The sequence below is a fragment of the Apostichopus japonicus genome, chromosome 18 (genome assembly GCF_037975245.1).
Source record: "Apostichopus japonicus isolate 1M-3 chromosome 18, ASM3797524v1, whole genome shotgun sequence".
NCBI classification, from domain to species: domain Eukaryota; kingdom Metazoa; phylum Echinodermata; class Holothuroidea; order Aspidochirotida; family Stichopodidae; genus Apostichopus; species Apostichopus japonicus.
This window is the reverse complement of record NC_092578.1, coordinates 3,649,754-3,673,990: the sequence shown is the minus strand read 5'-3', so window position 1 is coordinate 3,673,990 and position 24,237 is coordinate 3,649,754. Positions and strand designations below refer to the sequence as shown.

Below are 24,237 nucleotides of genomic sequence, written 5' to 3'. Positions count from 1 at the left end.
CAACGATATTCCATATCCGACACTGTGTATTGGGCATCTGATTAACCTTTCACCTCCCTCATATTCTAACAATTATGTTCCCCGGGAACTGGCAGTAATTTTAGTTTGCGTATTTTTTATCGGGGAAAAGCAAGTCTTCAGTTGTTTGATCATTATTCAACAATACAAGTTCGGGAAGTGTGTTGTGTAGAATCTGACTTTTGCCAAACAAACCATTTCTTTTGGTTTGGGTATTTGTTGTCAAGGCGACACCACGAGTATCGACTACGAACAAATGTAATAAGCTCTAGCTATTATAAGCTCTCATTGACATAAAAAAAAAATACACCGAAATGTGATATTTACATATTTTCCGTTAAATATGCTAATTTTGGAATCATATATAAATACTACAAATACCCGTCAATTAAGCCTAAAGGGATTTATTTCATCTTTCGGTTCTTCTCCTAAATCGCTTTATGAAATATTAAGCTACGTGTATAGGCGGATGACAAACTAATGTCCTCCTTTAAGAACTTTCAAAACATATTACACCACAAACTCCGTTTTAAGCCTTGTTTATCAGTCAATATATTATCATTTCAAGCTAATAGTCTTTTTACAAACACGTTTAGAATTACCAATACAAATATTTCCGGTTAATTTACTAATCTGTTTAGCCAGTCGAATCGCCGGTCAGGCGCATGCATTAAATATTCAAAAAAACAAACCTAAAAATAAAGACAAATGCGTTGGCGGTGTTAATTCACCTGTCAAAATAATGGAATTGGTTACTGTTTTAATTTTATAGAAAGCTTTAAGACGGGAAAGCATTATCCACACACAGAGCGTGAACTTCCTTGGGCAGAAAGCACCTCATATACTTAGAAAGAATAAAGAATGAGCCAAGTTAACGTTTGCTTACGTCATGCATTTGCTGTGCAAAATGGGAACTCGCGTTTGTTTTAAAAAATGTCGATGTGTTTGTTTGTATTTAATCAGAGAAATGAGTAATGGGACATAAATTCAGCAACAGAATAACGTCTTTTGTTGAAAGAATTTCAGTAAATGGATATACAAATGACTTCTGAAAAGTTTCAAATTTCGGTTTCGAGAACCATTTTCAGAATATTAACTACGCTATTATAGTTGTGTTTAAGTTTAAAGTTCTCTCCTCTCGCAGACACACTAACGCATAATACTACATATCATCAGGTATAGGCTTAGCTGTATATACGTGTAATGAAAGACGCTTAAAGTTTTTAAAATGTGAGTTAACGTTATATTCCGGTTCATTACTCTGATGTGTTCCCAGCCTAACATTACTATGTAACACTTCCAAGATACAGACTTACACAGGCCTAACCTTGATGTACATGCATTGAAACCTCAAGGCGAAATGGTGCTATTATCATTAAAATAATTGGGCTATATGTTTGGAGTTAGTTCTATAGCCTAACGTTGACCAGTAACACTTTCCCATACAGACGTATCCACGCCTAGCTTTAATGAGTTTGCATGGAACACTAAGGCGAAAGTTGCTTTTATCATTAAATGATAGGGCTAGTTCTTTGGAGTCAATTCTATAACCTAAAGTTGATCTGTAACACTTTTACATAAACCCGTATCCACGCCTTATACATAACGGGTATAAGGCGTGGAAAACTCAAGACGAATCTCGTTTCCATCCTATATGGTAATTGTACTAACTAACATCTCATTGCGAAGAAATAACGTATAATAATGAGAAAACGTAGAATGCATTGTGTAATTAATAATAATAATGAAACAAACGGATCCTATGCTTCTATTGTTCAATTTTTAATATTGAACAAAAATAAAACCTAATCACAAAGAAAATGAAGTTAAGGAACCACAAATGGGGTTGCTTAATCATTATAATAATGCTAATTAACGGAAAGAAATAGGTTTGTTTAATCATAGTAATGAGATAACAGTATAAGAGCTGAAGGGCATTTGTCATAATTATGAAGCAAAGTCTGTACTACAAGCCCATTCAAAACGATATTATGTCATGGGGGGGGGGGGGGAGATACTACATTTATCGAAAATTAGGATATGTGTTCTGAGACTGTCGACCTTATCGTGATCAGACACTCAGTTACAGCTTCTATGAAAGGTGACTAGGGTTCAGAGTGAGGTTAAGTTATTTGCTTGTCATAAACCCAGGCTCTCTCTCTTGTGTGACTGGTCTTAAAATGTACCATTATCCAAGATATTATAATTAGTTATATTGTGACACATTGTCATATTATTTTTCTGTTGCAAGATTCATCTTAACTAGTGATCAAAGAACATCACAATGGTTATTTCAGTTTACCACACTGCGAAATAAGGATGATTACGAATAAAAGTTAAGCAGTTTGTTATATATTATGTCTGCGTGAAATGTAGTTGAAATGTAGTGAAAGGAACTTTTACAATAAAGACACGCATTTGAGAATATCCCTTTTTAAGTGAAAAAATTGTATTATCAATGTTTCGATGCTATTCGATACCAAATTCTCATAACAATGAATTTGAATAATCAACTATGCATCTTTTCACATAATAACTACGAACCCCTTCCCCCACCCCTTCACCCATCCACCCCCACCTCCACCCCTCCATTACTTTGTATTTGATTATGCTGATATAAATAAGTGTCCAGGCGACGGAATGTTGAGGATCAAATCGATACCAAATTCTCATAACAATGCATTTGAATAATCAACCATCATGGATCTTTTCACATTATAACTAAACGTTCCGTCCCCACCCCACCCCCATACCCACCCACCCCCACCTCCACCCCTCCATTACTTTGTATCGAGGATCAAAACAATTCCGATAAAACAAAGAAATGAATTAAATCGAATGTATTGTTCACTTCCTTTATCGATATTCATTTGAAGGATTTTTTTTAATTCATTTATTTGTTTTATCGCCAATTGTGTACAAAGGGAAAGGATTGCTTATATTGATCGATATAGTAAGCTCATTTTGAATAATACTTTTGACTATAGGCCTGGAACAATTGCCGAACGAATAAAACAGAGAATACCCTAGGAATACTTCAAACTGTCAATTGACCAGACTCTTAAGGTTCATAAAACTTTCAACGGACATTTCCGCTCCTAAATGAGTTGGTCGTTTAATCTCCCTCTCTATTTAACCATTAATGAACCGATCCACATTTTTTTCTTCATGACAGCTAGATTGTTCTTTTTTTCATTTTTTTGCTAGACTAGATCGGGCCTACCCCCTGTTTTCCCCTTTTTTCATTCTGTTTCTAATGGCAAACTTGAACGATCGCCGTTTGCCTGTAGGAAATTTGGTTAACTTGCTGCTCTAGAGAAACAGCACTGAAAAACATAAGAATTATTGTTAGTATTAAACTAGATTACACTTCCCGTTGCGCAGATGTAAAATCATTCTTCGTTATATTTTAACATTTAAAAGAAACGAAACCGTCTAAGTTATTCTTTCGATTGAAGGAGCTTAATAATAAAATATAAAAAGGACTTGGCGTTATACCACAATCAATCGCTAAATCGATCAATCAATCATTTAGATTGGAAAGTTAAATTTCGGGGAATTAAATTGGCTGAAGTTTCTAAATAAGTGGAATCAAAAAGCACTTAAGTCACTTTCTGTTCATTGGTTAAAAGTTTTCAAGAAATAATTTCCTCGTGATTTAGCTCTACATCTTCCTGACAATTGAAGAGTGTTAACTTGGACAAATACATGTTTCAGTGAGGAACGACAATTTGAGGGCGGTATAATCAACAGTTAATGTTACCACGCTTAAGCGACCACTAATGTGGGAGAAACCCGCAAGGGCTTATTGATTACAACTTACACGTCGGGTGACTTCCAATTCAACATTTTAATTCAAATTTGGAATCTTTTCAATTTAGAAAGTCATTTCAGATGGGAAAACCGTAGATCGCTCTTGGGATGAAAAAAAACCCACCGCGAGTGATAATTGCTTGATTTCTATAACATTTGTTTGGGGTTAATACAGATAACATTTAAACACAGATATTTACTGTATCTCTGTTTATGAAATTTTGAGTTTCTTTATAAAATCTTATGAAGATAAATAATAGTGGATCCTGAAGACCCCAATGTGGATATGATTTGGAGGAGGGGAGGGGGGAGGTTGGGGAAGTATTTGATTAAATGGTGTTGGGGAGGGGAAGGGTTGGGAAGCGAATGTATATTCTCGATTAATTAATTATTAGTTAATTTTTATATTTGGTTATATTTGAGTCTGGTGGAAACAAGATGTTTATAAGACTAATACATTAAATATAACGTTGCTGAAAGTTTAAAAACTTCCTCAACTCATATCACTTGTAAATTTGTTTAAGAATTTTCAAAACGAGAGTTTTCAAAACATGTTTTTTTTTTTCATTTAAGATAAAATATCGACAGATCCACGTTGACCAGAGCAATCAAAAATTGAAGTATTTTGTGGAGTCTTAGTTGTAAAAGGAAACAAATCAATTCAAAACGTGAAAGAAGAAATGTTTGTTTATGTTTATGTCATTCTTCCTTCCTAAGTATAGTGATATGTGCTAAATTTATAACTATACTTATACCATTGTAATGTTAACTGTAAACATATTTAAGCGTAACGAGTACATTTCAAAGAAATGGACACTTTCTTTCCATTAGGTGTTCTTCCCCTGAGACCGTTGATTCCTAAGAAATCTCACAATCTGTTCATTTCAAAGTAATTTACTTAGTTATTTTGTCACCTTTTTTCTTGTGATGACGTCACTCGCGCGCTTTGTTGTTGCCAGATACGTTCGTTAAGGACAATTATAATAAATCATCGCATTGCAGTTCGCAGTGTTGGCTTTAGTCATTTTGTGAAGTAGGTGTAAAATTAGACAGTTCTTTGAAACCGCTAGAGATGTTTTTCTTTTTCTTCTCTAGAAAAAAGGGAATTATTTATTATACTTTTTGACGTCTGTAGTATTTGGCGTCTTTTTTATTGAAAGTAAACAAAAGTAATTTATTTATTATACATTGACGTCTTAAGTATTTGTTTATCAATTCAACGTAAGAAAAAACAAACGATATTCGATAAACATATTAAAGAATTCTAAGTCACATTTTTAGAAAATTACTTTCACAAATTGTAAGAATTTATCTTTCGATCACGTAAATTGTATGTGGTAAGGGTCAACATTAACCCCAGAACGTGCTTTTAAAAGCATACATAAACTATCTTAATAGCCTTAAGTGACGTGTAAGCATTTGAAGTGTGCTTCAAGAATCTATGCGAGGGGGTTTAATCAAACATTATTTTGACAATTAGATTAATCAGCTGTGCAGTTATAATAACAAAATGTTTTCATCCCAAGGTTTGACTGAATCAGGTTTTTTTTTCGTGTGTGTTATTATGTTAGGTTTCAGAATTGGCAATATGCCGAGATAAAAGAATAAAGAAAAAGTGAATGCCAAGAAAAGTGACCATAGCCAAGAATTCACTTTTCTACTAAAATTTGAAAGAGTGAATAGGGACTTCGGGACATGACTGACGATGTATGGAAACGTTAAGGTGCCCTGAAAATGTTAAGATCTCTCTGGAAAATAAAATCGAAAAAATTTCAACAAAAAACTATTTTTTTCACATAATATAGCCTACCGTTCCCTTTATGCACAAATTATTTTTCATTTCCGTATATTTTGTAGTGATTAACAAATCATTACTTAAAATATGACTAAGTTATTTCTTTTCGCAATTGAAAATTTTGAGTACAATAATCAATAAGTTTTTTAACCATATAGTGGAGATTTTCTATGAACAATTTGCAACAAAATGTTAAATACTCACTTCTGTGATTCACCATTTTGCGAATAAAAATATGTTAAATTGGCCGATTGAAAAATAGTCAATCGACCAATATTTCTTTCACAAAAGGTGAGACTTCAATTTTGTAAATGAGCGAAATAAGTACTTTTTACACAAAATTGCTGCATTACAAGAACGTGGCAAGTTATGAAATCGATCATCATTTAATTGCATTATGTTCAAAGTGAAGTCTAACTTGATTCAAGAGGTAATTATATTCAACAGTTTTAAGTTAGTGGCTTTACACAGAAAGTCGCTGCTATAAATCGTGTCAACATTTTACCACTGAATGGCACTTTAAAGTTTCCGTCATAATTAGCTATCGAATGACAGGACGTAAATAGCCAGAAGAACATTACGTTATAGTTAATATAACTTAAATCTCTGAGGTAAACCTTTTAGTATGAAACCAATAAATGTATTTTAACGTAGCTATGTAAAGAATCAAATCAAATAGAGCAACGTTTTAACAAATTGGAAGATTATTTCAACTGGAGGAAAGATTTACTGCGAAACTTTGAGGTTAATGGTATCCCTAAGTGATAGTGCAAATGATAAAGGTACTTACCGTGTAGATCTCATAGGGTTTATTTAATGTAAATTGGTGACTCTGCAAAGCTTCCTTAGGGAGTGCTACAAAACAAAAGACAAATTTCCCCAAAAATTATCTCAATTTCACAAAATAATTCATTTTTGAAATCTCTAAGTAGTACGGAAACTTTGACACAACATCACATTTATATGAAATATCTCAGTGTGAAAGTAATACTATATATACACTTGACTATATATCAAGCGTAGGGAACAAGACAGTGACTGTACGCATGCATAATGAGTATACATGTTACCGTTACATTCAGTGCACTACAACGAACCTTACGGGTTGAACTCCCTTGGCTGTGCATTCTCGGAAAAATAAACACGCACGTAGTACATATAAATAATCAGACTAAATGATATACCCTGCCGACAGAAAACGTGAGGAACATAACGTCAACATTTTTTGCTCTTTGTTTTTGACAGAGAAAATCTAAGTTGCATTGATATGCAATGCAACTACAACCTGTAACATTGTACTCGGGCTGTTGAAAATAATATTTCACGGCCATCTTTTTATCACAGTAAAAATTTAACCAAATACATGGTAATCGCACATATCCTTTGCAAGGAATATTATATCTAATGGAAATGTCCTACCAAGGGTGTGGATAATTGGTCACCCAGTTGGGACAATGTTTACTATACTGTACTGTCATGTCCCGCTTTTTCAGAGTAGTATGAGCAGTATGAATATCATGTTTCAATCAGATAAATGTTAGGAACTGTTTGTACTGTCAATACGAGTGCTTTGAAGCATGATATGAGCGGACAGTTTAGAGAGGTATTAGCATTAGGAAATTGTTCCAACTGGCTGAATTGGTAATCAGTTACATGAATATTCATCGTGCTACTATTACGTAGTACATCTACGTTATCTGGCGATCAAGATGATTGGTCAATTTATCCATTTCCTGCTCTATGTTGTTCTGTAATCCTTTGTTATTTGATATTTCTAAGAAAAAAAATCCAAGGAAGAGCCTGGCCACGAAATAGTCATGTGATCATGATGATGTCATACCCCAAGTGAGGTCACATGACTATCTTATTTACGGAATACATGCGAAACATGATCCTGGTTAGAGGTTGTTTGGGGTCAGTTTGAAATATGTAACAAATAACGCGCATAACTTGGACGAACGAACGAAAAACAAGTTAAACACCCCCACAACCACACACACGCACTGGTGTGTTTAACGTTCAGATTGAGGACCCCATTCTCTTCTTTTCCATTGTTCAAAATCCACGAACCCTAACCTTAACAATACCCATTAACAATATAATTCTTCAGAGGACATGGTGATTCTTTGCAAATGACATCTGAGGACTTGGGATTCCTTTGTTCAAGTTCTCAGTGGCAAAACACAACAAATGCGTACATACACATACAGCAGTGCGTTTGCATGGCACACTGACATTCACACAACATGAATCAGATGTTATTGCTGCTCACTATTGTAACATGGAAAAGGATGAGATCATCCAACCCACTTTATAAATCACTGAGAGAAAAAATGTTGTAACTGATATATGCCCTGCAGATATTGTGATAAACTAGACACAACATGGCCGTAAACGAATACCTAACAGACAGTAATTACATTCGTCAACTAGTCTAGTCGTTACGGTGTTGACCCAAGATCTCCGGTATGGCGTTGGTTTGAACATGGCAAAATAGAGGGCAGTATATTGAAACAGTATAACTGGCATGCTCAACGGTAATACTAGAATTGACACGCATGACAGCAGCATTTCAAAACCGAGATATACATCTTCTAAAGTAATTTCCTCTCAAATTAAATCTTTTCCTTTTATTAATTATTGGTGAGAGTTGCTAATAACAAAAAACTGTAATAGTAATGTACTAATACATGAAAAGGATTAAATCTTGTTTAAATTTGGAATCAAGCGGGTTTTTTGTTGTTGTTGTTGTTCAATGACTGGACATATGCCTATCACGCAAGCGATATAATTCCTTAATTGTTGTTACCACATGTCAACTCTCTTACAAATCCTAGCTTTACAGACAGGTTTGGAAATGGATTATTTCACATTTCAACTATTGATGCTTACATTTTAATGTAATTATCCCGTGTAAAGACTCAAGGGTCTACTGCATATAAACTGGATCAGATGGTTAAATAACAGGAATAAAATTTGGGTGCAATTGACCAACTGATCTAGTCAAGCTTAAGTGTAAATGGTAGTTACCTATGTATTTGTGTTAGTATACTTGCTATGTCATCTTCAATATACGCCTGGACCAATTCATCACTTTTCATATACAACCGTGAATTAATAACTGTATACTGAAGACACCAGTGAATGCCTCCACTTTTTAATTAAAATTTATGACGGAATCAGGCAATTGTTATTATTTAATACACATTACATGTTAATTGACCGTGCAAGGTAACAGACCGTGAAGATGGATCATCGGTCAAATGAACAGACAGAGATATGTCCGAAATATTTGGAGGTAAATTAAATCTAGTCGTAATATCCCGCGGACAGGCGCTCGATGGATTGAGGGAACAATAGAAAATGAAATAATGCATGAGTGTGCTTCGAATATATGGATTAAAGGTTAATAAATATTTTAACCAAATTCACTACAATAACAAATAATTGTCACCTATGTTCAAAGTTTTAAGAACGAGCATTCAATTTTTAACGTCAAATATTTTCTGTCATTGAGAAATGAAATTAATTTCATCCAACCGACCTTACATTGATTGCTATAGTTGTGAGGTTCATATCTTTTGTCTGGAAATTACCAAAAAAAGCTAAGACATGAATACATAGATTAATACAGTATTCCGAGATTAAATGTTTTAATGTAATTTATTTTATGGTTACGCAAATCGGCAACAGACACCGTATAATCATTAATAGCGCCATCTAATGTACACCGACAATAAGTTATTGTTACATTAAGGACATAGTGCCACCTTTCTGTAAACCACGTCCATTACGACAAATGTTTGTAATGATAATGTAGGTAACAACATTAAATATGTGAAAATAGGCCAAAGAAATGAGGAACCAATACACTGAAATCTCGAGAGATTGGTTCAATATGAGGCTTAGATGCGCTAGCGGTATGATGTTATTTAACGGATAATTTAATTGCTTTGGTTCCAAGAATTCTAGCAACGCAATTTGGGATCAACTAAATCAAATTGTGTTGCGCATGTTCGCCCTTATTTACATTCGTGTTGCAATTGCTTGCTCCAATGCATTAACAAACTGTCGAAGAAAGAAATTGAGTTTACAGAAAGCCTGTTCTGTGTATTGTAATCAAGACAGTTGCTATTCAGAGTTCTAACGAGTTACTTTATTTTAAGGTCCAATTATGTCCAATAATTTTCGAGAGATTTCTTCGACTCGACTAAAGTCATTGATTTTGGTGAAATAACTGAGAATTTCTTTACATTTTATACTCCATCATGATGGTTAAATCGAATCCCTAACGAACGTACATCCATACATCACTGGTAGATTCCCCATGTGGCAACATCAGGTGCACTTACTATTCTGGCAGTGCGCCACTATTTCAAATTAGAACCACGCTGATGAAAACGTATACGTATTTTGTTTAGGATAAAGCAATTTTTTTGGCTTCTGGTCGGTAAATATTTTTGGTTGTTTTTCTTCCAAAGATATTTGCTTACAAATTGAATTAGGTCTTTGTTTTCCAGTTAGCAGTATAAATTAGGTAAATCGTAGGTTTTATCTTTCCAATTTAACGAAATTACTGTGTATATATAAAATATCGGATTCGGTGTTCTGTGGATAAAAAAATAAAGAAATAGGAAAGCGATGCTTGCTCTCATTTTACTTAATTTTGGAGTGAATCATCGAAAGTGCGGAGAATTGACCTGCATTATACCTGATATCTGAATTACGAATGTGAAGAAGCCCCGTTATTGGTTAGTACATCAGACCTGTCAACCTGTTTGACCCCAAAATAGGTAGAATAACATTTTTCAGGGCCAAAAAATAGGGAGAACAAGGGGAAAATAGGAGGTTGGTAATTTTCAACTGAAATGATATAAATACTCCTAAATAAGTATAGTCTACTTATGCAATACAATGAGAGAATCATCCATTCAGTGTTTCTTGTTGTGGTTTACAGCAGCTCGCTTCGCTTTCTACAGGGTGTCTTTAGTAGGCTTCCATTTGAAACAGGGAACAGTGGTCTCTGGGTACTGTGACTTCATGGCTAGTATGCTAGATAGAGTCCCATCAAGCTTGAGACTTGACCGACTGTCTGTCTTGTTCTTGTGAACTACACTGAATAGCCTTTCCTGTTCAGCGTTACTGTGAGAAATTACTGAGCATAGGACTAATTGTTGGCTATTTTCAGAAATGTCGCAAGTGATGAGACCTAAAAAACCGGGAGAATCGAATATGAAACCGGGAGGCCGGAGATTCGGGTAAAAACCGGGAGTCTCCCGGTAAAACCGGGAGAGTTGACGGGTCTCATGGATCGCCAAGTTAATAGACTGGATGGGATATCTTCATTCAAGGCAAACTGTGCACAAACTTCATCACATTGACACATAAGTAACACAAGCCAGCCCGGTTCGGGAATTTTCTTCCCCAGGCAGGTTTGCAATTGTATGTAAATAGTCGCTCATGATTGGTCGGAAAAGTTATGTCATCACCATAGATACCTTCACTTCGAGGTTACCAAAATGTCTGCATCCATTCGTTGCAACTAAGATATTCCATTTCAAAAAGTTACCCGAACCTTTTCGGAAATGTATGAAGATATGTTTGGAATTGGTTTAGACATATCAGTGGGCACACTAGTATTATATGATCTACTTTGATCGAAGTTTTCTGTGAAGGCATTAAATCGATAACATCGCACAGTGAAAGTTACGTACAGGGTACCGTATGTCACACATGCGCTGTATGCCTATATATGTATTATAACTGTGTACACAGCGCAGTGACGGAAATATATCATTCTGCACACTATACTGTGTAGCTTTAAGACAAATTGATCAGCAGATAATACGTCCGTCTTTATACTGTTAACTAATATTACTTTCTTTTCAAAATCCCCAAAGATATGGTAATTTGTAGAGCATGTGTGACCATTTCTTTGGTGTGAGATCTACAAAGGCAGCCTCCATTCTTTGTTACTGACCGACAACTCCTGTCCTCTCTGACTGTTCTGCATAAATCTCCCTCAGGAGCTTCTGATGGGGAGGCAGAGCGTTGACAGCTTATGTTTGGACTTGTTGATATCAATCTTTGTGTTTAATTTATCACAAATTCCATCAATAAATACAATAAAAAAATATATATAAAAACAACAAAGGTGCGAAAACGGTCTTCAGGTATTCATTGCCTGAATAACATTTACATGTTATTTTGCTTGTCGCTTTTACGTTATCTTTAAAATGGACGGCATTTATCTATTTTAAAATATAAATTTATGTTGATTTAAAATTGGATTAATGTTTTATTCATTATATGAATCTAGTAGGAAAACTAGTGTTCAATGAACGAATGTATATATATATATATATGCACGCGAGGAAGGAAATGATTGTTAAACAAGAACGGTTTGTCTCGCTAATTTCTGCATCTTTTAAATGTCTTCCCTCCGGTTACCTTGTTTTTCATCACTGTAGGAAAACAAGACATGAGACCACGTATGGCTTTCTTATATATTACTATTTTCTCTTTTAAATAATTTAAATACGTGTCCCACCTAAAATCACATTTAACACATTAGTTATAAGTGCATTCCCTTTTAAGCTCTTACATTTGTAGCGATAAGCCCTGAGGGGATGAAAAATGTCTTCCGACGCGAATCTAGCACTTAGAGACACATATTGATTAAAACTTACATTTCCTCGAAGAATAAGTCCCTGTTCTTAATATTCCAAGTAAAGGCATGTATAAGGTATAAATCATTTCGGCCTAAAGGGAACCGTGGTTTGGTTGGGGTATATACAGGTGTTCAAAATTGCCAGGTAATAACCAAGATATGTTAAACATAAGGACTGATTGCTAGAAGGCTACGACTGTTCTTGTTTTCCAACGTCTCGTCTCTGGAAGGTGTGGTATGAAATGGAAAGATGTTTAAATTTCATGAGGTATGTGAGAGGGATGTTCCGTTGGCTGAATTGTTTTGCTGAAATTTGTCTTCTTCATCCTTTGGTCGAAAATCTCATCCTAGAAGCATTTTATATGATCGTCGAGATTTGTAAAGTTTGCTGAAATTTTTACGAATGCGTCTATCGCAACGGTGACGTTGTCGTGGTAGATGAGCTGTAAGTGGTTTTCTCTTAATGCAACAAGAATCTTTTCTCTACTAAGGAAAATATTAATTTGACGAATCAAGTGCATGATTATGAAATTCTTAATGACGATAAGAAAAATAATTTATCCTATCCTCAAGGATACATCAACGACAATAGTATAGTAGGAAAGTAACGTTTTCGAAGAACATCTGTGATGATGACGTCACACAACGTCATACTATATAATCTAAATCCTGGAGTAAGGGAAGGGTTTATCTTGTGAAATAGTTAACATCAACAGAAACATATCTAGAGTTGGGGACAAGATATTGAGATTAGTTTTTTAAACTCACTGTGGAAGACTGTTTCTCTTCTATAAAAAATGTCTTAATTACGGTATGTCTGCAACCGGAATATGCTTTTAAATGTGTGTGAAGGGGGGGGGGTGGGTGTGAGGGGAAGGGAGGGGAGGAGGGGAGGGGATGGGTGATCTGTAACGATGTGATGTCATGATGACACATATCAATACAAACAAATTAGTCCTTATCCAGTTTGTTCAATGTTCAACTAATAACGGAATAATAGTTTTACATCGTCGTATTATACGTCAATGTATTAATGAATAAGATTACATAAAGCTATACAGACAATTAAGAACTATTTTGTAACACTACAGAAGATTCTGCTACTACCAATAAAATATAAGTTTTACTCAGTGGCGTACGCAGAATTATAAATGACTCCCTGACTAATTTAGGTTAGAGGTGTGAACCTTCATGGAAGGACGATAGGCAAAAAAAGGATGTTAAAAAGGAGTGGTCATTGAACTCGAATCCCATCTAAACGTGTCTGGAGGTCCTCTATCTAAAACTCGACATCAATTTGGGGCATTCTAAGGCATACATATAGCCTATAAGCTATGTACAAGTTAAATATGTAAATTACATCTAAAGGTAATTCTACACACAAGGTTGTTGCAGTAAACAAAAATGAATTTAAAATCACCCGACTGATTTAGATAGAGGACTGAACGTTCATAGGAGCACCAGAGGTGAAGCAAGGATTTTCATAAAGTAGGGGTCTTGAAGGCAACTCCCGTGTAGGGGTTGTAGTAGTTCTTCTCCAGAAGAAAGAAGAAAGTTTAGACAAATGATGTATTCTAAAGTGTAGTACTGGGCTGAATGCAAAAAAGTTCCCACACCCTGCCAGAATCATTTTCTCCCAACCAACGGTGGGAGGTGGGGAGTAATGGCATGGCCAGCTGGATCCACCTTCGGGAACGCCACTGACTTAACATTTGCAAGTGCGACACTTAGGCTTGTTCTAACTACTCGGGATAATCAGTTATTCCTGCATGCTGTACAAACACGTTGATCATACTGCTTTAACATGACATACATATACACTATAGAGGGTGATTGTTATCGCATTTATAACGTGCCGAATGACATTAAGGTAGATGGTATTAATATCTGTGGGGACACCAATCTCTTATTAATCCACCCCAAGAGAAACTGGAAGCAGCTGAGTAAACTACAGACCGAGCATGAAGTAATTTGAACAGATGATAGATATATGTCAAATCAAGAAAGTGATAACGTTGCTCGTCACGTGAGCAAAGTCCATGTGGCTCATCTACGTAAGATGAATAAGCGCGTATACATGCTACAGCAACAACAACACGTTTTTGAAAGCTTATACGCTGTCACAGCTGAAAGTGAAGTTAATGATTATTATAACAGCGTGCTATGGATGGAGATTGCAAAAAAATAAAATCATTAGATTTCTCAGAATTTCGAATAGTTGGTAATCTGGTGATTGATGTATTATTATATTTATTTAAATTAATTAATTAGTAAATGAATATGTCAGAAATAGCAGTAAACTTACTTATAATATGACCAATTTCTTGGTTACATTTTACTATGAAATAAGAAGTGAACAACATTTCAAAGAAAGTAATAACATACCGTAATGGGAGGTGAAGGAGGAGCATATTTTTTTCCCATTAAAGTGTTTTTTTTGTGTGTTTTAATAGCAATTCGTTGTATTCACCTTAGTTTTCATTCGGTCGAGGACAGGTTTTGTAACTAGGATAATTAGGATTATGACGTGATACCATAAAAATGGTATTTAAATCATTAAAAGTTACATAACATTACCTCACACCATCTATATATATATATATATATATATATATATATATATATATATATATATATATATATATATATATATATTATATATATATATATATATATATATATATATATATATATATATATATATATATATATATATATATATATGGGTGTGTATATATATATAGGTGTGTGTATGATAACGTTGGTGTCTTCCTTCTCCATTTCCATTTGTAGTTTTGCAGTCATTTTTCGACATTTAACTATAACACATACAATATGACATTTGAGTTAACTATATTTCTGGTATCTTTTCAATATTCATTGAAAACATATATATATAAATATATAGGCTATATATTATAGTTCATAGCTGAAGGTAATAATGATTTTATTCTGATTGTCTTGATTGCATTTATCCCCTTAGGGTAACCCTATTGTATCTCACCAATCAATGTATTCTTTAGTGGTCCGCTGAATCTTTCCGTAGTTTTTCCTATGGTGTTAATCGATTGACCTCATTTTTCGCTTTCCATATTAAATTTCCCGCTAAACCTTGATGTACTATTTGATTGTTTTGACTCTAACCCATCTCCTCTTCGAGATATTTACACGAGGACCGAATAACCTCCTTACTAGCGGAGTAACCCTTCTATCATCTACAGGTTAGACTCTTCAGTCTTCCCCTTCCCTCTGGGCCTTTGCTGTAGGTGAAGAAATAGTTAATTAATTTTACTGGAAAGACTTTAAAGTAACTCAGAAGCTCTCGTACATCAAACTATGGGTTACAAGGAAAAGGGCGATGACATAACAAAATCATATTATAAGACAAAAGCAGAAAAATAAGATATGACTCATAATTGACAAATAAGGAGTACTGTTTTAGAAAATATATTGGAATTTTCGGCCCCCCTGGGTCCTTTGTCAGAAATACTTGGCAGTGCCATGGAATGAAAAGTACAAAATGTAACACAATGAAAGTATGACGCTAGATAAGTGTAAGAATTTTTGTACGTTTCTATTATTTTTAGGGACAGTTGGAATCACTCTTAGCTACGTCCTCTTATATAGATATTCTTCTATTACTTTTATTCTTTATTCAAAGGATTAAAGTAATCCGGCCTTGGTGCTGGCGATTTCTGTGTGCACTTAACTGGTTTATGAATCACACTACATTAAACCCGGCTCAATAAACTTCCACTTTACTGAAAACACTGCCGATCAACTTAAGATTTTTTTCTTTATTCCCAACAGTCTGCTCAAAAACCAGAAGATGATATGAATAAAACACAATATCCGGTTGACGAACTCTCCTTATAAAAGAATTTGAGTAACTTTTGCGGCTGGCACAGTGCGTAAAAATCTCTCCCCCCCCCCCTTCCAAATGTTGCCTCAGGCGATATCATTTAATATCTTAATCTCAAATCTTTCTGAGCAGTTTCTTTTCTTTTCTATTCAAGTAAACGAGCTTGCAGTGTGTAATAGTTTGAGTGATTTTATTCACATTTTATTTTAGCTTGAATTGAGCGGTGAAATTCAACACCGCATACAAATACATATAATACAGACGTTATCAGAAGGACATAAAATTGTTTTTTCTTAACGTTGATTTTGAAAAATTATGAAGCTCGTTAAAAACTACATGACCGACAGTGATATTTTTAAAATGGTTAACTTAGGAATGGAACAACGTGGCGCTAGAAGAGAATAAATTTCACTGGCATGACGAGGTAGTAAATATTGGCTGCGTCGACGGGTTACAATAAGAAATAAACAAAGAGAACGAAATTGCATATTTTTACGAACTTGTTGTCGCCATGATGTCACAACATTATTCCAGTAGTTTGATGTAAAATTAATCAGAAATTCCAATTATTATCTCGTATAAGTTAAAGGACAACCAAACATATGTGCGACGCCATTATACTCTCTCATCTCGCATTCTAATAGCACATTACATGTATTGTTCATCCACCGTGGATGAATATAGTTGGTAAACTTTGAACCAAGTTTGGCAGACGACATTCTTTGGTTTATATGAGATAACTACTCGTGGCTATGCATGGTAACAGATTAATCAATTTCGTGAGGTCGTTGTTGTTGAATTGGAACTAAGAATTTGAAAATGGAATTTAAACGTTTTTTTTTCATCAATTTCACGATCATGATATTTTATCATCATAAACAATCTACCTAAAAACAGCTATAAGAGAAATTTTGTTCAGTTGTAGATATCATGCTGTTGTGATATGTTCTTTCATGAAGTGTCTACGGACACCTATGGACGACATTGTCCTAATCACTCTATTAGAAATCATGAAAATAGCTGCAACGCCCATCAAAATCCATTTAAGATTGACCATTATACAAGTCTTTTCTCAGTTAAAGTTATATTTATGAATAATCATTAGCTAATTATTCACATTGATGATGTGAAAGGAGTGACTGCTTAATTTTCTGTTAAGTTATTCCTTTGTTTTCACAACCTTTGTTTGAAGGACACTGAACACAGTTTCGTGGCCTAAGGCGATTTTGGAAATATTTATTGTCTTCTTTGAAAAGAGGAACATCACATTATTCTAATGATATATGTGGGCTTTTCTTATAATAGGTTAACTAATTAAGGGCCTGAAATAAGAAAAGTTGATGAACTCTACACTCTACGTCATAGTTTGCATATATTAAATGAGTTTCTCCAGATTTATCAAAACTTCAAATGTGCATATCATGTAAACGATAGGAACTTTTCAAAAAATGTCAACAGATTTACAATGAGATTATCACACACAACAAATGTACTTAATATGGCGCAAATTGTATGGGTGTCCGCATAGTAACTTTAACTTATGCAAATCTTTGGTGTAAATTATTAGGTTACATCTCTCGTCGTCTTCAGTACAGTTGTTTATCTGTTCGTAAAATGATAATATTTTACCAGCATTATTAATATGAATGATTACTAATACTAATGAATAAACTATAAATTTCTTTTGATTCTCAAATGTGTATAATCGAGTAATATACATGTATAAGTTTTGTTATGATTCAATGCCGTTCATATCAAGTTTCCACTTTTCAGAGTGAACTAAAATGTTTTATGGAAAGTTAAACGCGATTTCTCATCAGGGATCATTATCTGAACATTGAATTACACAAACACATGTATACATTTGTGACGTATTAGCACATTGTTTTAAAAGTCTCTCGATGGCAAACATCAGGCATAGGATTTGATGTAGATATAGGTATGCTTGTTATCGCTATCTAAACATGAAAGGAAACACCGACATAACTCACCTCACACTGCTTATTGCATATGTCTGTTAGATTCATTACAAGGAAAGCATCCTGTAGGGCACAGTTTGATAACAATTTATTAAATATCTTGTCTTATTTGGTTGTTGTTCTCCAAACGGAGGATATTAGTCACAAGATGAGTTTGATAATTTATATAGGACATTATAAAACGAAACACCTCCATCAATGTAGATTATACATTTTTTTGGGTATCTGTTCTAGTATCGCATTTGTGCAATTATGCATGCAATTAACATAAATTATTAAGTTTTAAACTGACAAGCTGATGTCATTTCCAATTTTACAAGGAAAGCGCATTCACAACTTATATTTTACATAGTTTATAGAGACGACACATTTAGAAATGGAATAGTTATTAAACTCAATTTTTCTCATTAATTTTTCCGTAATATATTCAATAAAATATAAGCTAGTGCGTTACGTATGCCTTTATCAGAGCTCAATGCGAAAACGGATATAAGTGAAATAAAATTTACAGATTTTTTTACATAAGTTAATAAATTTAATACATATCTTGAGACAGTCAGACTCATAGCAAAAGCCATGCACTTTAAAATTAAATTTTAATAGTATTTGCATTTTTATATTTGGTTCTTTAGTGATATTGTAAATAAAATATGTTCTTAATCATTATTTTGAACTAATATCTTCTCTGACTTCATAACCTACATCTTCAAATAAATTATTCAAAACATATCGTGCTTTTCCCCGCGTATTATACCTAAAGTACCAGTCATATATAGACGAAGTCATCATGCTCTAAGCTTATCGCATAAATAACACACTATACTTACACATAAGTATTTAATCTTCCACTGTGGATGAATATCGGTCGCAGACTTGAAGCAAGTTTAAGCAGACGACTTAAATCTCTTGGTAACCATAGAGCTAACTACACATGCCCAGGCATGGTAACAACTATATCACTGTAAGAAGCAGATCTTTGTTTGAGGTCAGTGTTTAATTTCAAATGAGTCGTGAAGAGATGTTTCTCTGTAGAAGATTATTACTAAAAGCCGGCTGTTCTACGGCATATATAACGCTTACTTACTCACCAACATCTGTCAGTGAGGAGTGAAGTGTTTTTTTGGAATCGCCGGTTACGGGGATATATAAGAAGATTTTGACTGACTTTTTCCACCCGTTTATCTGATGTTTAATGGTGATTGGAGTGGTCGGCAAATCAGACAAGGTTATACTGAAGCTTGTTATTTTAGGTTCTCTCCCTGGATAATACTATCAGCTGCAAAATTTAACTGGGATATCTTTCATATTTTGACAGAAACATCGTCTGAAGACCAATCGAAGGTTTTCTGTTTCTATTCAGGTTTTGTAGCGAGTGAAAAAAATTGTTTGAAGCTTGATTTTAAAGATAAAAGCAAGTTGAATATGACACTGAGGAAGACTCTAGTGAATTATTCTTGAAGAAGAAAATAACGAACACGATCATTTCGAACTGGAAAAGATAAGTTTATAGTTTTTGTTGTTGCTATACAGACACTGACGACTTTACTGGGATTTTTCATTGGGGAGTTGGTATCGTGTATAGCTCCCACTCTGGGCTACCTCTTGACTTTTTGCATCAACATATAGGTAACATAATATAATATCCGAACATTTTAGTCAAAGGGATACATTTTGTTTTGGAAGGAAATGAATACCTAAGGACCGGAAAGTAAGTCAGGCAAGTCTAGACTTGTGATTTATCATTCTACCACCGTGAGTGGATATTAAGATTTATTCCTTCGGGAGTTGAAACTGACAGTGTATCTGTGTAGTGGCAATATAGCTCCATGGTATTACATTACAGTAATTACCTATCTATGGCTATAAATCATAACCATGATGAAAATGTGAGCTAGCTTTATGCTTCAAAGACAAAACTCCGTTTTTTTTTTAATCATCTCAAATTTCCAAAACTATTTTTACTGGTCGTATCTTCACCTGAAATATTAGTAATTTAAGTAAAAGATGAACGAATGTAATAGGATCATAGTTTGGTTTAGGTAAATTCCTGGGAGATAAACATCAAAGTATAAGTTATTTATCAAAAGTTTTTCTTTGTAAAGAATTCGCTTTCTTTACTTTCCTCTAAATTTTATATATTTAGTTGCAACTATTACAACGGGTTGTTTTTGGATTTGAATCGGTGCATAACTGTAAATCATATCCAAACACGGATGTTATATTGTCGTGATATCTCGTGATGTGAGAAATGATTTTATACAATAACATTTGCTCCGGAAATTTGGAAAATCTAAGCAAAAATTGAAGACAAGATTCAAGTAAAAATTTCTCGTTTTTTGAAAGTTATGTTATTGAATATGCCTACTGGAAGATAGAGAGCTGTGACGTCTTATTATGGAATATTTGTATTAAAAAACTCAACTCTATAGTTGGGAATTGTTTCTTTTTATGATTCTTAAATCATTTACAGTGATCACGGTGTTTATATGATTGGGATGTCTTAAGGATGAGCTTGTCATCTTTCACTGATTGGAATTCATTACCTATCACGAGAGCTTCATGTGGAACGAACGTTTAAAGACGCTCCTAAACAAGACCATTGTGGTGCGGTTGTCTCGCTGAGTTTATAATAATACAGTTATAACGTCGACCACATATATTATTTAATCAATAACGCATCATAATATTTTGATTTTGTGATCGGGACAAGGTTTGGTCAAAATCAATATCATCGCTGGAATAAAGAAATAGACAAATTTGTCTATAACTGTGAAATTTTTGGCCAAGGTGAAGAAAATCAAATGAAAACTGTCCATCGATTTGTTCGTTAGTCTTCTGTTTTAATTCCAACCGCTCTTTCACCTGGAAGTAGAAAATCGATGCCACATCGCGGTTCAAAATGGAAAACCAGACACAATACGCTTTTGAATTTACCTATGAACAACGGTGTGTCGTTGCAATGTTTTTTATCGTTATCGCGATGTTATCGATAATCGGCAATTCATTAGTAGTATTATCGGTGTTGATATCGCAGAAACTGTGGACAGCTACTAATGCATTTGTATTAAATCTAGCATTTGCTGACTTGGTCACAGGTTTGACTTTACCCTTTAACGTCATGGCCCTCTTAGGGATGGAAAGATACCCCGGGCCATCTCAACTATGCACCCTCGCCGCCTGGACAATGTTTACATGTGTCGGTTGTTCGCTCTATACATTAGCTTCCATCGCGTTTAACAGACTTATACTAATCACGAAGGCTATGTGGTACGGACGAATCTTTACAGACCGTATCATTGTAGCGTGGGTAGTTATGTTATGGGCGCTTCCCCTCTTACAGACAGCCATCCCCACTCTGTTAGGCGCAGGAGAAATAGGATACAATAGCAAGTATGGAGTGTGCGCACAGCTTGATGTATCCAACGCATACGACCTCACTCAAGCAGTGGGGCTTTACCCTGTGAGTTTGTTACTGATTGTAATCTGTTATCTTCGAATATACATATACGTGAGGAAACATAATGCGGGCGTTATCAAGAGAGACTCTGAGAATAAATCACAAACAGCAAATGACAAAGACGAGGAATACACGGGTCCACGGTGAGTTTGTCTTAAGTAATTAATAAACGTATTCAATATTATATAGTACGATAATATTGTATGTGCGGTGTACGACGGTACATAAACATGTTACACAGGGGGTCTTATTGGGATGGCACTGGTGCGAAATCCGGTCCGCGGAAGAATTTAATCTGCCTCGCGAAACAGAAATGGCCCATGATCTGCCATTAATCAGGTACGCGGGTTCTTAAAGGCCTTTGGTCTGAGCACTCTACCGTCCTAAGATGCATATTGCTTCATACTAGTACAGTGAGATATTCATTATGTTTTTGTTCTGGTAGAAACGTTGAATGGAAATCCGTATTTGTTCAATGTTGGGATATTTGATTGATTTAATAAATGTTAAGATCTAGATCACACAGAGTAATGTCAGTATCTGCAAGTGTAATATAATTGGGTGTTATCATCTCGCATGCAAACAACTTGAACTAAAACAAAAGACTACTAGCGATGCTAATATAGTTGCAATTAACACACAGCATGCCAAACCATAATCACATGCATAATGGTTACAATATACAGTATGTGTGTGCGCGCGTTTGTGTGTGTGTAGATATGTTACTTGGTCTAAGAAAGATGCTAAGTGTAAGGTTACTTTAGTAGAATATATATAGGGAACATTGTACTTGTGAAGTAAATGTGTGTTTGCAGAATCCCGTGGTTGATCGAACCATGGAGCTATTACATAATAGCTCCATGGTTTTTATAAGTAGGGCTCTGTATGCTTTTCCGGCTGCAATAGTTCAAGAATCAGACTTATGTATGCAGTTTCGGTAAAGAAAACCTGTGTCAAGTAATAAATAACTTGCTTCACGAAAAATGTGAAACCAACGGTGAGTATATGGAAAAAGAAAGGAGGGAGGGGGGGGGGGGTTCACTTATCAAACGTTTTTCTCCCTCTTGCACACACAAGTTGGGAATCTGGGAAGTGATTTTATAGCAGGGGAACAAAATTACCGAAAAGTCTCTAGTAAATGTCTACCACAAGACAAATATTATATGAATAAATGTTAAAAATATTTAATAATATTATAATCATATCATTTATCATTTAAGTACACTACGAATGCTTTCAGAGAACTTATGTCTGTTTTACACAGATAGGGGTTCCATGTCATATATGCTACCTAAGCGAACGGTATAATGATATATGAATATTCATAAAGCATTAAATAGTGTGGCGAGAAGATTCCCAGTCCCCTTGTGATGTATATATGCAAATAATGTAAATAACCTTTCCAGTTACCATACGGTAGTTTTTACTTGTCTGTTCCACAAACATAACGCATCGATCCCTGTATGATTATCGTAGACAGGTTATAATATAATCAGCAGGTGTTACTACAAATTTGTATGAAACTAGGGAATCGTTCATCGCTATAACCATCACATGAAACAACAAAACTGACAGTTTGAAAACATTGTCATGACAACGGAGGATTTTGACGCTACAGCAAAATAAATCTAAATCATCTCATACGAAATGTATCTGGAGTAATGTAAAAATGTCCATTTCTTTCGCATAAATCCTTCAAAAAGGAACATTTTCTATGAATATTTTCAAAATGTGGATAGTTGGTTAATTAAGTATCGAGGATCGTGAATAATGATATTTCGTGACCACAGACAGGCTGATACGAAACCGTAAAGAGCACTCATTTAAAGAACGAATTCCTGTTATTATGTAAAACCTTTGATACGTCATCGTGTCGGCAATACGCATGCTCACAAGTTGATGAATATTTATAATGTTCAGTTTTAAACAATGTTCATGATTTTGTTCACCAGGTAAATGTGATCTCGTTAAAAAAAAATGAAAAATGGGTGTTTTTACTAGGATTGTAAGAAAGATATAGGCCTATGGAAATGTGAGCACACGAATATTTTGCCACTTCTGATATGAACGTCTTGGACATTTTGTAACCATTTCACGCCATAAAATGACATTCTTCATTGCGATCGGTGTATAGAGTATACCAGAATGCAATATTACCCAAAATGCATTTGAGTTTGCATAATGAGTTCGCTTTATGCTCATAGTTGAATTGTTCTCGCATCTTCGAAAGTATAACCACTTTTTCCAAGCAGTCTTTATTGGAGTGTTAATAATTCTTTTCCTTGAGTTAGACCTGCCTTAGAATTCAAGGAAATTCTTTGGCAAATTGTCAGAATTTTTCGAAGAAATTCTTTGACAATGGATCTTTGGGAATTTTCAAGAAAATGATTTGTCAAACAAGATTGTTCAAAGAAAATACTTCTTTGACAATCAAACAAATTCTATGAAAAAGAAGTAATTTCAGGGCGGCAGATTTTAGTTTTCAATGTCCAGTGAGATTACATTCTTGTACACGTTTGATAAGAACGAAAAGAAAACATAAATATCACGATAACAACTAGTCGAATTGTAAACAAATAAATTTAATATTATTTACGACATACTCCTTCCAAATCAGCATAATAAATAAATCAGGTGTTTCTT

General features: G+C 34.5%; 1 protein-coding gene across 3 annotated transcripts in view; it reads left to right on the top strand.

Moving 5' to 3' along the window:
* The window catches only part of LOC139958828 (alpha-1D adrenergic receptor-like), a 69,127-nt gene that overhangs the window by 28,715 nt on the left and 16,175 nt on the right, over window positions 1-24,237 (top strand). Inside the window, exons 1-2 of one of the 3 annotated variants that reach the window (XM_071956202.1) lie at window positions 19,060-19,845; window positions 20,608-21,737. The exons of 1 other annotated variant lie outside the window; for it this stretch is intronic. In XM_071956202.1, the coding sequence (XP_071812303.1) occupies window positions 21,037-21,737 (701 nt within the window). In that variant the 5' untranslated portion in view covers window positions 19,060-19,845; window positions 20,608-21,036. Of the gene's footprint in view, window positions 1-19,059; window positions 21,738-24,237 lie in introns of those variants that run through there. One more of the 3 variants, XM_071956201.1, reaches the window with a different exon arrangement.